Source organism: Hyla sarda, unplaced genomic scaffold (genome assembly GCF_029499605.1).
Source record: "Hyla sarda isolate aHylSar1 unplaced genomic scaffold, aHylSar1.hap1 scaffold_165, whole genome shotgun sequence".
NCBI classification, from domain to species: Eukaryota; Metazoa; Chordata; class Amphibia; order Anura; family Hylidae; genus Hyla; species Hyla sarda.
The window spans coordinates 375,169-392,554 of record NW_026608288.1 but is presented as its reverse complement, the minus strand read 5'-3'; the positions used below and the strand labels follow the sequence as shown (position 1 = coordinate 392,554).

Below are 17,386 nucleotides of genomic sequence, written 5' to 3'. Positions count from 1 at the left end.
TACCAGAGACCCCGCACCGGCAACGTAGTAGCTAGGACCCCGCAAGGCTAAGAAACTCCTCTGGATTAGGGATGATCCACATCTGGAGGAGGACTAAAAAAAACACAAGGTGCAGTATGTGCTGGGTACCTATATGGAGCCTCTGGCCCAGCCCAGCAATTATGTTAATTTTATTCTAGGGGATGGTCCTGATTTGGGATGGCGAACTAGAAATATCCCTTCTGTGCTGCCAGAGGGACGAAGAGGAAATTATCTATCATGTATATTATGTCTATTATGTATATTATCTACCGTATTTATCGGGGTATACCACACACCGGCCTATAACACGCACCCTCATTTTACCAAGGATATTTGGGTAAAAAAAGTTTTTTACCCAAATATCCATGGTAAAATGAGGGTGCGTGTTTGCTCGTGTATACCCCGATATACCCCCAGGAAAGGCAGGGGGAAAGAGGCCGTCGCTGCCCGGTTCTCTCCCCCTGCCTTTCCTGGGGTCTAGAGCGCTGCTGTCGGCCCTTCTCACCCCCTGGCTATCGGGAGAGAAGGGGCAGCGGCACCCATTGCCGGTGCCGCTGCCCCGTTGCCTCCCCCCATCCCCGGTGGCATAATTACCTGAGTCGGGTCCGCGCTGCTGCAGGCCTCCGGCGTGCATCCCCGGCGTCGTTGCTATGCACGGCGCGGCGCATTGACGTCATGCGCCACGCCGTTCAGTGCATAGCAACGACGATAGCCAGGGGGTGAGAAGGGCCGACAGCAGCGCTCTAGACCCCAGGAAAGGCAGGGGGAGAGAAGTGGGCAGCGACGGCCTCTCTCCCTCTGCCTTTCCTGGGGGTGTATCGGTGTATAACACGCACACAGACTTTAGGCTAAAAATTTTAGCCTAAAAAGTGCGTGTTATACGCCGATAAATACGGTATATTGTGTATATTATCTATATTATCTATATTATGTATATTATCTATATTATCTATGTTATGTATATTATCTATATTATCTATATTGTCTATATTATCTATATTATGTATATTATCTATATTGTCTATATTATGTATATTATCTATATTATGTATATTATCTATATTATGTATATTATCTATATTGTCTATATTATCTATATTATGTATATTATCTATAGTGTCTATATTATCTATATTATCTATATTGTGTATATTATCTATATTATGTATATTATCTATATTATGTATATTATCTATATTATCTATATTATGTATATTATCTATATTATCTATGTTATGTATATTATCTATATTATCTATATTGTCTATATTATCTATATTATGTATATTATCTATATTGTCTATATTATGTATATTATCTATATTATGTATATTATCTATATTATGTATATTATCTATATTGTCTATATTATGTATATTATCTATATTATGTATATTATCTATATTATGTATATTATCTATATTATCTATATTATGTATATTATCTATATTATCTATGTTATGTATATTATCTATATTATCTATATTGTCTATATTATCTATATTATGTATATTATCTATATTGTCTATATTATGTATATTATCTATATTATGTATATTATCTATATTATGTATATTATCTATATTGTCTATATTATCTATATTATGTATATTATCTATAGTGTCTATATTATCTATATTATCTATATTGTGTATATTATGTATATTATCTGTATTATCTATATTATGTATATTATGTATATTATGTATATTATCTATATTGTCTATATTATCTATATTATGTATATTATCTATATTGTCTATATTATGTATATTATCTATATTGTCTATATTATCTATATTATGTATATTATCTATATTGTCTATATTATGTATATTATCTATATTATGTATATTATCTATATTATGTATATTATCTATATTGTCTATATTATCTATATTATGTATATTATCTATATTGTCTATATTATGTATATTATCTATATTGTCTATATTATGTATATTATGTATATTATCTATATTGTCTATATTATCTATATTATGTATATTATCTATATTGTCTATATTATGTATATTATGTATATTATCTATATTGTCTATATTATCTATATTATCTATATTGTCTATATTATGTATATTATGTATATTATCTATATTGTCTATATTATCTATATTATCTATATTGTGTATATTATCTATATTATGTAGGCAAAGAAAGAGATATCCAGCGCAGACTCTCATGCAAAGGAACTTCTTTATTGGTTAAAATGCATGTTGCTAAGGGATACAGCAAGGATTCATGCAGTGTGACGCGTTTCAGCCCGCAGGGCCTTAGTCATACACTATATTGTATGTATATTATCTATATTGTCTATAATATGTATATTATGTATATTATCTATATTATGTATATTATCTATATTATCTATATTATGTATATTATCTATATTATCTATATTATGTATATTATCTATATTGTCTATATTATGTATATTATCTATATTATCTATATTATGTATATTGTGTATATTATCTATATTATGTATATTATCTATATTATGTATATTATCTATATTATCTATATTGTGTATATTATCTATATTATGTATATTATCTATATTATCTATATTGTGTATATCATCTATATTATGTATATTATCTATATTGTCTATATTATGTATATTATCTATATTGTCTATATTATGTATATTATGTATATTATGTATATTATCTATATTATCTATATTATGTATATTATCTATATTATCTATATTATGTATATTATCTATATTATCTATATTATGTATATTATCTATATTGTCTATATTATGTATATTATCTATATTGTCTATATTATGTATATTATCCATATTGTGTATATTATCTATATTGTCTATATTATGTATATTATCTATATTGTCTATATTGTTTATATTATGTATATTATCTATATTATGTATATTATCTATATCATCTATATTATGTATATTATCTATATCATCTATATTATGTATATTATCTATATTGTCTATATTTTGTATATTATCTATATTATGTATATTATGTATATTATCCATATTGTGTATATTATCTATATTGTCTATATTATGTATATTATCTATATTATGTATATTATCTATATTATCTATATTATCTATATTATGTATATTATCTATATTATCTATATTATGTATATTATCTATATTATGTATATGATGTATATTATGTATATTATGTATATTATGTATATGATGTATATTATCTATATTATGTATATTATCTATATTATGTATATTATCTATATTATGTATATGATGTATATTATGTATATTATGTATATTATGTATATGATGTATATTATCTATATTATGTATATTATCTATATTATCTAGATTATCTATATTATCTATATTATCTATATTATGTATATTATCTATATTATCTATATTATGCATATTATCTATATTATCTATATTTTCTTTGTTATGTTTATTATCTATATTATCTATATCATTTATATTATGTATATTATGTATATTATCTATATTATCTATATTATCTATATTTTCTTTGTTATGTATATTATCTATATTATGTATACAGTGGCCCCTCGACTTATGATGGCCCCGACATATGATCATTTCATCATATGATGGCCTCTCAGAGCCCATCGTATGTTGAAGGCAGCCTTGACATATGATGCTGCTGTGTGTCGGGGCCATCGTATCTGACCGCGCTGACAACTTCAGCATCTGGCAGATAGTTGTATAATGTCCCCGTGTGTCCCGTTCTGCCTCCTGTCACTCACATGCTGTCCTGCTAACTCATACAGCTCCGTGTAAGCCCCGCCCCCCAGTGCAGCCATAGCCAATAGCCTGCAGCATCTTGCTGCATGCATCCAACTCCCAGCATGCCCAGACAGTCAATGGCTGTACATGCATGCTGGGAGTTGTAGTTGTGCAACAGCTGGAGGCACCCTGGTTTGTTAAACACTCCCCATACACTCCACATACAATGGTCATCCCAGAACCAATTAGCAGTTTCCCATAGAGATATGGATTCAACATACAATGGTTCCGAGGCCCCAGAACCAATTACCATTTTTACATAGACATATGTACTCGACATATGATGGTTTCAACATATGATGGTTCTCCTGGAACCAATTAATATCATATGTTGAGGGACCACTGTATTATCTATTATCTATATTATCTATATTATCTATTATCTATATTATCTATATTATCTATTATCTATATTATCTGTATTATTTATATTATGTATATTATCTATATTATCTGTATTATTTATATTATGTATATTATCTATATTATGTATATTATCTATATTATGTATATTATGTATATTATGTATATTATCTATATTGTCTATATTATGTATATTATGTATATTATCTTTATTATCTAGATTATTTATATTATGTATATTATGTATATTATGTATATTATCTATATTATCTATATTGTGTATATTATCTATATTATCTATATTATGTATATTATCTATATTATCTATATTATGTATATTATGTATATTATCTATATTATGTATATTATCTATATTATGTATATTATCTATATTATCTATATTATGTATATTATCTATATTATCTATATTATGTATATTATGTATATTATCTATATTATGTATATTATCTATATTATCTATATTATGTATATTATCTATATTATCTATATTATGTATATTATCTATATTATCTATATTATGTATATTATCTATATTATGTATATTATGTATATTATGTATATTATCTATATTATCTATATTATGCATATTATGTATATTTCTGTCACGATGCCGGCTGGCAGGAGGTGGATCCTCTGTGCCAGAGAGGGATTGGCGTGGACCGTGCTAGTGGACCGGTTCTAAGTCACTACAGGTGTTCACCAGAGCCCGCCGCAAAGCGGGATGGTCTTGCTGCGGCGGTAGTGACCAGGTCGTATCCACTAGCAACGGCTCAACCTCTCTGACTGCTGAAGATAGGCGAGGTACAAGGGAGTAGGCAGAAGCAAGGTCGGACGTAGCAGAAGGTCGGGGCAGGCAGCAAGGATCGTAGTAAATATGGCAATAGCAGGAGGTCAAGTACACAGTATGGACAAACACAGTAAACGCTTTCTCTAGGCACTAAGGCAACAAGATCCGGCAGGGGAGTGCAGGGGCAGTGATCAGATATAGCCAGGGAGCAGGTGGGAGCCAATTAAGCTAATTGGGCCAGGCACCAATCATTGGTGCACTGGCCCTTTAAGTCTCAGAGAGCTGGCGCGCGCGCGCCCTAGAGAGCGGAGCCGCGCGCGCCAGCACATGACAGCAGGGGACCGGGACGGGTAAGTGACTTGGGATGCGATTCGCGAGCGGGCGCGTCCCACTGTGCGAATCGCATCCCCGACGGCCATGTCAGAGCAGCGCTCCCGGTCAGCGGGACTGACCGGGGCTCTGCAGGGAGAGAGACGCCGTGAGCGCTCCGGGGAGGAGCGGGGACCCGGAGCGCTCGGCGTAACAATTATTTATATTATGTATATTATGTATATTATGTATATTATGTATATTATCTTTATTATCTATATTATATATATTATGTATATTATCTATATTATCTATATTATGTATATTATGTATATTATCTATATTATGTATATTATCTATATTATGTATATTATCTATATTATCTATATTATGTATATTATCTATATTATCTATATTATCTATATTATCTATATTATCTATATTATGTATATTATCTATATTATGTATATTATCTATATTATCTATATTATGTATATTATGTATATTATCTATATTATCTATATTATCTATATTATGTATATTATCTATATTATGTATATTATCTATATTATCTATATTATCTATATTATCTATATTATCTATATTATGTATATTATTGTCACGATGCCGGCTGGCAGGTAGTGGATCCTCTGTGCCAGAGAGGGATGGCGAGGACCGCGCTAGTGGACCGGTTCTAAGCCACTACAGGTTTTCACCAGAGCCCGCCGCAAAGCGGGATGGTCTTGCTGCGGCGGTAGTGACCAGGTCGTATCCACTAGCAACGGCTCAACCTCTCTGACTGCTGAAGATAGGCGAGGTACAAGGGAGTAGGCAGAAGCAAAGTCGGACGTAGCAGAAGGTCGGGGGCAGGCGGCAAGGTTCGTAGTCAGGGGAGATAGCAGAAGTTCTGGTACACAGGCTTTAAACACACAAAACGCTTTCACTAGGCACAAGGGCAACAAGATCCGGCAAGGGAGTGCAAGGGAGGAGACCAGATATAGCCAGGGAGCAGGTGGGAGCCAATTAAGCTAATTGGGCCAGGCACCAATCATTGGTGCACTGGCCCTTTAAGTCTCAGGGTGCTGGCGCGCGCGCGCCCTAGAGAGCGGAGCCGCGCGCGCCAGCACATGACAGCAGGGGACGGGAACGGGTAAGTGACCTGGGATGCGATTCGCGAGCGGGCGCGTCCCGCTGTGCGAATCGCATCCCCAACGGCCATGACAGAGCAGCGCTCCCGGTCAGCGGGACTGACCGGGGAGCTGCAGGGAGAAAGACGCCGTGAGCGCTCCGGGGAGGAGCGGGGGCCCGGAGCGCTAGGCGTAACAGTACCCCCCCCCTTAGGTCTCCCCTTCTCTTTGTCCGGTAACTGCCTCCCCTGGGATGAGGACACCGGGAAAGGATGGAGGGATTCCTCAACGGCAGGCAGAACAGCAGGAGTAGGAATGGGGAGAGAGGGCAGAGGGCGAGACCTGGCACGGGGCAGTGTGACACCAGGACGAGGGCCATGAGGGGACGCAGAGGCTTGCCTGATGGGACTGGGAGGGGGGGAGAGGCATTTCCTGTGGCAGGCAGAGTCCTTAATGACCTTAAGGGGACCGGATACAGGAGGAACCACAGGGTCACGGCAGGGAGTACTGGGAACCGGTTGAAGGCAGTCCTTGGAACAAGAGGGACCCCAACTCTTGATCTCCCCAGTGGACCAATCCAGGGTTGGGGAATGGTGTTGAAGCCAGGGTAGTCCAAGGAGAACTTCAGAAGTGCAATTAGGAAGGACAAAAAATACAATTTCCTCGTGATGAGGTCCGATGCACATTAGGAGGGGCTCCGTGCGGTAACGCACGGTGCAATCCAACCTGGCTCCGTTGACCGCGGAAATGTGGAGTGGCTTGACAAGACGGGTCACCGGAATGCGGAATTTATTCACTAAGGACTCCCGAATAAAATTCCCAGAAGCTCCAGAGTCCAGGCAGGCCACGGCTGAGAGGGGAGAGCTGGCTGAAGTAGAAATCCGAACAGGCACCGTGAGACGTGGAGAAGCCGACTTAGCATCAAGAGACGCCACACCCACGAGAGCTGGGTGCGAGCGTGCGTTTCCCAGACGTGGAGGACGGATTGGGCAATCCACCAAAAAATGTTCAGTACTGGCACAGTACAGACAAAGATTCTCTTCCTTACGGCGATTCCTCTCTTCCAGGGTCAGGCGAGACCGATCCACTTGCATGGCCTCCTCGGCGGGAGGCCTAGGCGCAGATTGCAGTGGAGACTGTGGGAGAGGTGTCCAGAGATCTAAGTCTTTTTCCTGGCGGAGCTCTTGATGCCTCTCAGAAAAACGCATGTCAATGCGAGTGGCTAGATGAATGAGTTCATGCAGGTTAGCAGGAGTCTCTCGTGCGGCCAGAACATCTTTAATGTTGCTGGATAGGCCTTTTTTAAAGGTCGCGCAGAGAGCCTCATTATTCCAGGATAGTTCAGAAGCAAGAGTACGGAATTGTATGGCGTACTCGCCAACGGAGGAATTACCCTGGACCAGGTTCAGCAGGGCAGTCTCAGCAGAAGAGGCTCGGGCAGGTTCCTCAAAGACACTTCGAATTTCCGAGAAGAAGGAGTGTACAGAGGCAGTGACGGGGTCATTGCGGTCCCAGAGCGGTGTGGCCCATGACAGGGCTTTTCCAGACAGAAGGCTGACTACGAAAGCCACCTTAGACCTTTCAGTAGGAAACTGGTCCGACATCATCTCCAAGTGCAGGGAACATTGCGAAAGAAAGCCACGGCAAAACTTAGAGTCCCCATTAAATTTGTCCGGCAAGGACAGGCGGAGGCTAGGAGTGGCCACTCGCTGCGGAAGGGGTGCAGGAGCTGGCGGAGGAGATGGTTGTTGCTGCTGTAGCTGTGACTGTACTTGCTGTAGTTGTGACTGGAGTTGCTGTGTCATGGTGGTCAAGTACGACAGCTGGTGATCTTGTTGGGCGATCTGACGAGCTTGCTGGGCGACCAGCGTAGGGAGGTCAGCGACAACTGGCAGAGGAACTTCAGCGGGATCCATGGCCGGATCTACTGTCACGATGCCGGCTGGCAGGTAGTGGATCCTCTGTGCCAGAGAGGGATGGCGAGGACCGCGCTAGTGGACCGGTTCTAAGCCACTACAGGTTTTCACCAGAGCCCGCCGCAAAGCGGGATGGTCTTGCTGCGGCGGTAGTGACCAGTTCGTATCCACTAGCAACGGCTCACCTCTCTGACTGCTGAAGATAGGCGAGGTACAAGGGAGTAGGCAGAAGCAAAGTCGGACGTAGCAGAAGGTCGGGGGCAGGCGGCAAGGTTCGTAGTCAGGGGAGATAGCAGAAGTTCTGGTACACAGGCTTTAAACACACAAAACGCTTTCACTAGGCACAAGGGCAACAAGATCCGGCCAGGGAGTGCAAGGGAGGAGACCAGATATAGCCAGGGAGCAGGTGGGAGCCAATTAAGCTAATTGGGCCAGGCACCAATCATTGGTGCACTGGCCCTTTAAGTCTCAGGGAGCTGGCGCGCGCGCGCCCTAGAGAGCGGAGCCGCGCGCGCCAGCACATGACAGCAGGGGACGGGAACGGGTAAGTGACCTGGGATGCGATTCGCGAGCGGGCGCGTCCCGCTGTGCGAATCGCATCCCCAACGGCCATGACAGAGCAGCGCTCCCGGTCAGCGGGACTGACCGGGGAGCTGCAGGGAGAAAGACGCCGTGAGCGCTCCGGGGAGGAGCGGGGGCCCGGAGCGCTAGGCGTAACAATTATCTTTATTATCTATGTTATCTATATTATCTATATTATGTATATTATCTATATTATCTATATTATGTATATTATGTATATTATCTATATTATGTATATTATCTATATTATCTATATTATGTATATTATCTATATTATCTATATTATGTATATTATCTATATTATCTATATTATGTATATTATCTATATTATCTATATTATGTATATTATCTGTATTATCTATATTATGTATATTATCTATATTGTCTATATTATCTATATTATGTATATTATGTATATTATCTATATTATGTATATTATGTATATTATTTATATTATGTATATTATGTATATTATCTATATTATGTATATTATGTATATTATGTATATTATGTATATTATGTATATTATTTATATTATGTATATTATGTATATTATCTTTATTATGTATATTATCTATATTATCTATATTATGTATATTATCTATATTATGTATATTATCTATATTATCTATATTATGTATATTATCTATATTATGTATATTATCTATATCATCTATATTATGTATATTATGTATATTATGTATATTATCTATATTATGTATATTATCTATATCATCTATATTATCTATATCATCTATATTATGTATATTATCTATATTATCTATATTATGTATATTATGTATATTATGTATATTATCTATATTATGTATATTATGTATATTATGTATATTATGTATATTATGTATATTATGTATATTATCTATATTATGTATATTATCTATATCATCTATATTATCTATGTTATCTATATTATGTATATTATCTTTATTATCTATATTATCTATATTATGTATATTATCTATATTATGTATATTATCTATATTATCTATATTATGTATATTATGTATATTATGTATATTATCTATATTATGTATATTATCTATATCATCTATATTATCTATGTTATCTATATTATGTATATTATCTTTATTATCTATATTATCTATATTATGTAAACGTTGATGTCTCGATCTCCTGGTGGTTCTGAGGATTTGATCATCCATAGAATTGAGGGGGAAGCCCTGATATAAAATGTCATTTTACGATGGATTTAGTGTTCATCCCTGTCTGTCCAGCTGGATCAGCTCTGATTGTATCTGACCGACTTTTAATGTATAGGGCAGTGGTCTCCAACCTGCGCACCTCCAGATGTTGCAACACTACACCCGTTGGCACCCGTTATGCCCCCTCCTATAGACATGAATGGATGGGACGTGGCGTGACTTCACGAGCGGGCCTGGCATGATGTCTCCGGCCGCGGAAACCCAGTGTTCTAAACATAGTGTTCAGAATGCCGGGTGCTGCACGGAGATCGCGGGGGTACCAGCGGCAGGACCCCCACGATCAGACTTCATATCCTTTGGATAGGGGATAAGATGTCTGTGGGCGGAGAACCCCTTTGATGGGTAGTGGCTGTAACTATTGCATTAGGGCACCACAATACCAACATAGGAGTCTAAAGATCACAAGGTCAAAGCCAATATATACAGTTCCTACTACAACTCTAACAAGGTCCACAGTGAGATTCAGTACAGATGGCGGCAGATACGAGGATATGAAAGACAAGGACAGCGCTTCTCCAATATACTGATAGGAGACCAAGTCCACAGTATAATATATCACTAAATCCACGCTCATACGAGTTAATATTTAAAGGGGTATTCCAGTCATTTTTTTGACTATGTAACAGCGGCTGTAAAGTTAGTGTAGTTCATAATATAGTGTTTTTACCTGTGTGTGACGTTTTCTCACAATTCTTATGTGATTTTCATTTATTTTTAATAGCATACAAAATGACTGCTGTCTCAGAATTTTTCCCAGCTTGCAATGCGGTCGAGACCTGACTCACTAGTCAGCTGATGACAGGGAGCCTGTCTGCTTCAATGGGTGGAGGGAGCAATCGGCAAGTAATGCAACAGTTGGAGGTACCCTGATTGAAAACCACAGGTCTGCAGCTCATTAATGTTTCAATGGGTGGGGTGGCTGATGTGTGGGAAGGAGGAAAATGGTATCATGGGATTTGTAGGCAAACAAGAAAACTGAAAACAGGAAATACAAGTTCACAAAAAGCTGCCACAGTGTTATGGTAATCTCACAGCATAGCCATTTATCCCCAAGACAAGCGCAGATCCTTCCTAAGCATGTCCATTACTGTCTGCCAGGTACCTACTAAAATCACCTTATGCTGGAGAACCCCTTTAAGGAAGAATGTTGTAAATGGTAGGAACTGATGTCTCCATGGGAATAATAATAAAGCTATAACAAATGATAAGTCCATCAACCCTACACTTCAGGCACGGATTAAAGTGTGGCCCCTTAAATAAGAATAAAAGAAACAATATGGACGCTCTAGATCTCATTTAGCGCCCCTTTTATACTTATCTCAGCTCCTGTATCAGTGGCGGTGTACACAGATACTGGTAAGATGCTGCCCAGTACTGGCACTAATGGGGTTCCATGGTGGGTAAGAAATTCAGTGGTCATTGGGCAGAATTTCATCCGGAAGTTTAGAATCAGAACAATGTCCATATGTCACAGACAAATAAATCTCATATTTTAACTTTTTATTTTGTTCCAAAGAATCAGATGTTCACTAAATCCCCCGTCTGGTCGTTGATTGGACATTATAGCTGGAAGAGCCCACCTAGGGGGTTGTGTGTGGACTAGAACTATTTTTTGCATATCCTATGTATGATTGACCAGTGATCCATGGTTTGATTGGCTCAACGTCACGGATTAGCCGATCCAGCCCAACAGGTCGTCATTACAGCTGCCATCGGGAGAGAGCAGACACCACCATTAACCACCCACCTTCTGTCTATACTGATGTATATATATATATATATATATATACACACTGTACACACCCACCTCCTGTCTATACTGATATATACACTGTATACACCCACCTCCTGTCTGCGATACAGCCTGGATGAGATACTTGGACTCCTCCAATACCCTCGTCTCCATGGTCTTCTTCCCCATCCCAAAATTCCTTAGAGAGGTCATTGTGAAGCGGCGGATTGAGCGCCATCGTGGTCCATTTATCCCTAAGGAAATAAGAATATGGAGGCATTTACATCTGAATCCTTTACACTATCTATGTTCTAGCAGATCTGTTATGTTACACTAGGGTTGGACAGATGTTCCTGACTTCTTACGAGGATCTTTGATCAATCATTAACTCTCTAAAACCTCATATTATAGAACGGAAATCCCATCTTCCAGTATATTGACCAGTGATCAGACCCCTCAGTTTTATATCTACAATGGGAGGTGACCAGTATTTAGCTACAGTAAAGTATGTGGTAGCCCTTGGGGGGGTGTATGGTAGGGATGGTATGGTATTGGTATATGAGGGGTTAATATTAACCCAGTCACTCGTGACGCCAGGGTGGGGGCTGGTATGCTGAATCTATGTTCCGGCCTATCGCCGCCCTTCCCAGAAGCGATAGGTGCAATGAAATGACTGAAGGTCCACAAGTAGATTTAACTTGAACTTGAATAACTTTACTGCAGTGCTTCCAATATCCAATGCGTAGTAAGTAACAGTCTCATATAACAGTTCTTAGGTTGCTTAGCGACTGGCAGAAGTTGCGGACCTTGCATTAAACTTATAGTCTCTGAATTTAGGGAATGATGGGCAGATCCGTCCAGATTTAGGGGAAATATTGGGTCCGGTGATACTGCAGAGTGCTTAGAGGATGACACACTCTATAATTTAGATCATTCAGCCGTTGCCGCAAGGCTCAGGCCTAACTCACTGCGATTACTGCTATACAGGTCTTGCTCGCTTGCTATCCCAGGAACAAGAGAGCGATAAGATTGCCGCCGCTCCCTTATATGCGCAGGGGGCGTGGCGATTTTGATTGGTCCGAACGTCTGCCATTCACTTTACATGGTATCATGGGATTGCTTACATCACAGGATCTATATGCATTGCAAAAACCCAAAATGAGGCTAGAAATACCAAAGTGAGGCCTGGAAAGCATCCAGAATGAGGCTTGGAACGCATCACATGACCCGAAGGCCCTGCGACACCATGGAAACAAGTAATTAACCATTTATATACAGAAATAATACTATTTACATTATTCTATGGACAAATTAGAAATCTATATACTACAATAGAGGCGACTAGGGGCGGACTGACTAACAGAGATGACTAAGTCCTAGGGACTCTGGCTACGGGGACCCATAGATAAGTACCGTATGAAATGCGGTACTGGGACACCATATATATACTGGCGGAGGACTCTTGTGACACCTGGGCCTCACTAACAGATGGCAACCACACCAAAAGATTCTGATGATCGAACGAGGTCCCATGATTTGGACCAGCCAATGAGGTGTCTCTCTGCGGCTCCTCCTCCTCCCCTCTCTTATGCTGTGTTCTCCAGAGTCTGCAGCTCTATCTCCCTCCTCCCTCTCTAGTATTCTCTGTATCAGGGTACGTTCACATTTATGCAGATTTGATCCACAGGATTTGATGTGCAGAATTTCTGCTGCAGATTTCAATGTAAACTGAATGACTGAGCACCGCTTCTAATCTGCAGTTACAAATCCTGTGCATCAAATCTGCGCAGGATCCTGTACGTGTGAACGTGCCCTTACATTGACCTTCTGGAGGTTTATCTCACCGTATCCCTTGGTGGAGACGTACAGCGTGGGAATTATGGGGCGTGCGCTGAACTCCTCGGCGTGATTTATCAGGGCGTCCTTCACCGTGTCATAACCGCACAGAACGATCACAGGGTCGGACGTTTTCCAGATGGTGAATATTGAGCCGTATTTCTGGCTGAGCTGAAGGAGAAAACACAGAAATGATGGAAAATAACCAGAAATAAGTTGATTTCTCACTTAAACCAGAATCTTCTAATGTTTTATCAAAGAACTGAACAGTCTCAAAAGTGATGAAACAAAGGTTCATGTGTTCGCAATAGGGGGGAGGGGTGGCTAGCAGCATCTGGGCACCTCTGATGGGGGCTTATCTCCCAGAAAACAGAAGGGTCAGGCAGCTAAAACTCAACATCTGTTTCTTCTTTTCCCACGTTATGACAGTCGAAAAGCCCCCCATATTCTGTAATCTAGGGATTTGGCCAGTCCCAATAAAAATGATAGTTTCAGCCGACTTTTCACTAATGTGTATGAGGCCTTTAAAGGGTACTCTGGAGGAAAAAAATGTTTCAAGTCAGCCGGTGCCAGAAAGTTCTACAGATTTGTAAATGACTTCTATTCAAAAATCTTAGTCCTAACAGTACTTATCAGCTGTTGTATTCTACAGAGGAAGTTGTGTAGTCCTTTCCAGTCTTTGCTGCCACCCCTGTCCATGTCAGGAACTGTCCAGAGCAGGAGAAAATCCCCATAGCAAACCTCTCCTGCCCCAGACCCCTTTACAGGCCGTTTGTACTGTTCCAGTACTTGTGTTCTAACTACAATCTCTAATGAAGTTGTTGTATACTGTGCTATACATTAATAGCATATACTAAAACAAGAGTGTAAGGGTTAAAATTTGCAATACTGTAGTAGCAGATGAAAAATGCCTTGGTCGTGAGTTGTTCCCTAGCCTATGGTTTTGCATGGAAACCTCTAGAATGCCCTTGTCCAGCCTCCTCTCCTAGGAAAGGGGTGGATTCAAGCCATTTTAGGTCTGACTCCTCCCGGAGCCACTTATCTCCCGGCTTTGCTTCTGCTGGGTGGACCAGTCAGTCAGTCAAAGGGAACCTGTCATTTGGATTAGGGTTATACAACTATGGCCATTGTGTAGCAGATGAAATAATACTGTTTCCTACCATCTCCTTATAGCGTGAACCAAGCAGTGTAAGTGCCTAAAAAAAAGCTCTTAATAATTCAGCGCGTGGGGTATACTTCTGAACAGGAAGTAGTCCAGAGGGTGAGGGGTAGGGTCGAAATAGTCCTGGGGGTGGGAAGCAGTGCGGAACTAGTTCTGGGGGTGGGAAGCAGGGCCAAGCTAGTCCTGGGGAGTGGGGGCAGGGCCAAGCTAGTCCTGGGGGTAGGGGCAGGGCCAAGCTAGTCCTGGGGGTAGGGGCAGGGCCAAGCTAGTCCTGGGGGGAGGGGCAGGGCCAAGCTAGTCCTGGGGGGAGGGGCAGGGCCAAGCTAGTGCTGGGGGTAGGGGCACTAGTCCTGGGGGGTGGGGGCAGGGGCAAACTAGTCCTGGGGGGTGGGGGCAGGGGCAAACTAGTCCTGGAGTAGGGGCAGGGCCAAACTAGTTCTGGAGGTGGGGAGCAGGGCCGAACAAGTCCTGGGAGTGGGAAGTAGAGCTGACATAGCCCCGGCAAATAATATTTCTGTTCCCTGACAGCAAGCATAGACCTGGAAAGTATCTGTGACTCCACTTTGTTTAGTTTGGTGAGTCCACGATTGATGTTTGTGAGTTGTGTATCGGGGTGAAGAGTCACTTCTAGAGTTCACAGCTCTTATGTAACATACAGAGGAGTCAAAGTCTAGATCAGTGTTTCCAAACCCGTGTGCCTCCAGCTGTTAAAAAAAACTACAACTTCCAGTCAAAAATAGACAAAAAAAACCTCCTAAACAAAATAGTTCTTCCAAACAGTGTATCTCTAGCTGTTGCAAAACTACAACTCCCAGCATGCTGGATGCACAGTAGTTGGTAAACACTTGTCTAAACCTTCTTCTCTGGCGCACGTCCTACCTCAAACCACCATAAGAATGATGTAATAAACTCAGGTAAAACTCAGTGTCAGGCGGCTGCAGGGAAAGGGAGTAATTACAGCTACAGCCCCTCATGGTGTGTAGGTGGGAGGAGACTAATGACATCACAATAATCTGCATACATATCTGAAGTCTCCCCGCATCCCCTGCTTGTTCAGTGTCTTATACAGCAGAAGTGTCATCTATGCCTCAGGTTCTGATGTAGGTAAAAGTAACTGCCCCCCTAAATAATAAGATCTCACTGTTCAGTGTCTGTCCACAAGCTTTGTGTCTACACGGTGCAATGTCTGGTTACAAGGTGTCGGCCTTTTGGCTAAGATCAAGTGTAGTATCAGTTCTTATCGGTGGTTTAGTCTCTGCCATTGATGTAGGATGGATGCTGCATGGAGGAGCAGGTGCTCCGGGCTGTTTTTTAAAAATTTTTAATCTAAGAGCCGAGGAACGTGCTCTCGAATCACCCAAAAATCACTCAAAAAAATTGTGCACAAAGGATGCGGAATATCGCAAACCCTTCTCCGATAGGAGAGAGGCCCCCAAAAAACCTTACCATTCGCCTCCGGACCAAAAGGTATCTGCGAGGTTCCAGGTTCGATGTCCCTTCCCCGAAGCTACTAAGGGACTAGTGTTGCTCGTGAATATTCGCGAATATAGCACTATATATTCGTAATTACGAATATTCGTTTTTTTTTTTGTTTTTGTTTTTTTTACAGTCCACATCACAGTGATCCCCCCTCACTGCTTCCAGCTTGTGTGGTGTAAAGAAGGCTCTAATTACTACTGTGTGAGACTGGCGTGCGAATTTTTGCATATGCTAATTTTGTGTATGCACATTTTTGCATATGATAATTTTCGCATATGCGAAAATAAACGAGACTAGACCGCCAGGAGGGACACCCAGAAGGGCTACCGCATCCTGACAAATCCTGTGAACACACAACACACAAAAAGTGACACAGTGAGACAAAAAATAAATAAATAAGTGAATGTGTGCAGATATGCTGCCCGGACATCCGGCCGGATCTATAAAAAATGTCTCTGATCCTAGCCAGAAGGCCGGGAATCAAGAGGTGAGTGCCACAAGGTGAAGAGATCATGGTGCCCGTGCTTCAACTCAGTGAGTCCATCCTCCCAGTGAGTTTCGGCATCTCGGGGTCACCACTCCCCGAGGGACTAAAGTACCTCGGCTCTAGACCCTCTCAGCCTCATGGCGAGACCCGGACTAAACAGGTCACATCGGGGCAGCCGTCGAGCTGATTCCTCAGAACCAGCCCGGAACACCCTGGTACACCTGCCCCCTACCATGCAGCACCCATCCCCACCAGCCCCACACCGGCGTCGCCTGCCACCAGCATGAAACTGATGAGAACAGATGTTACACTTGATCTTAGCCAAAAGGCCGAGAAGCAAAGTGCCACAAAACCAGCTCAACAGCTGCCCTGATGTGACCTGTTTCCTCCGGGTCTCGCCATGAGGTAGAGGGGTCTAGAGCCGAGATACTTCTGTGCCTCGGGGAGCGGTGACCCTGAGGTGCTGTAACTCACTGGGTGTTATAACTCACTGAGTGAACGCACTGCACCAT

The 17,386-nt window shown here is 40.8% G+C and overlaps 1 protein-coding gene and 1 pseudogene across 1 annotated transcript in view; both read right to left on the bottom strand.

Moving 5' to 3' along the window:
* Positions 1 to 17,386, bottom strand: part of LOC130311603 (cytochrome P450 2C20-like) — an 88,619-nt gene that overhangs the window by 59,255 nt on the left and 11,978 nt on the right. The window contains exons 3-4 of the mRNA XM_056552498.1: positions 13,755 to 13,917; positions 12,024 to 12,164 (exon numbers count right to left, since the gene is read on the bottom strand). Of these exons, the coding sequence (XP_056408473.1) occupies positions 12,024 to 12,164; positions 13,755 to 13,917 (304 nt within the window). The remainder of the gene's footprint in view (positions 1 to 12,023; positions 12,165 to 13,754; positions 13,918 to 17,386) is intronic.
* On the bottom strand, positions 17,108 to 17,215 carry LOC130311608 (U2 spliceosomal RNA; annotated as a pseudogene).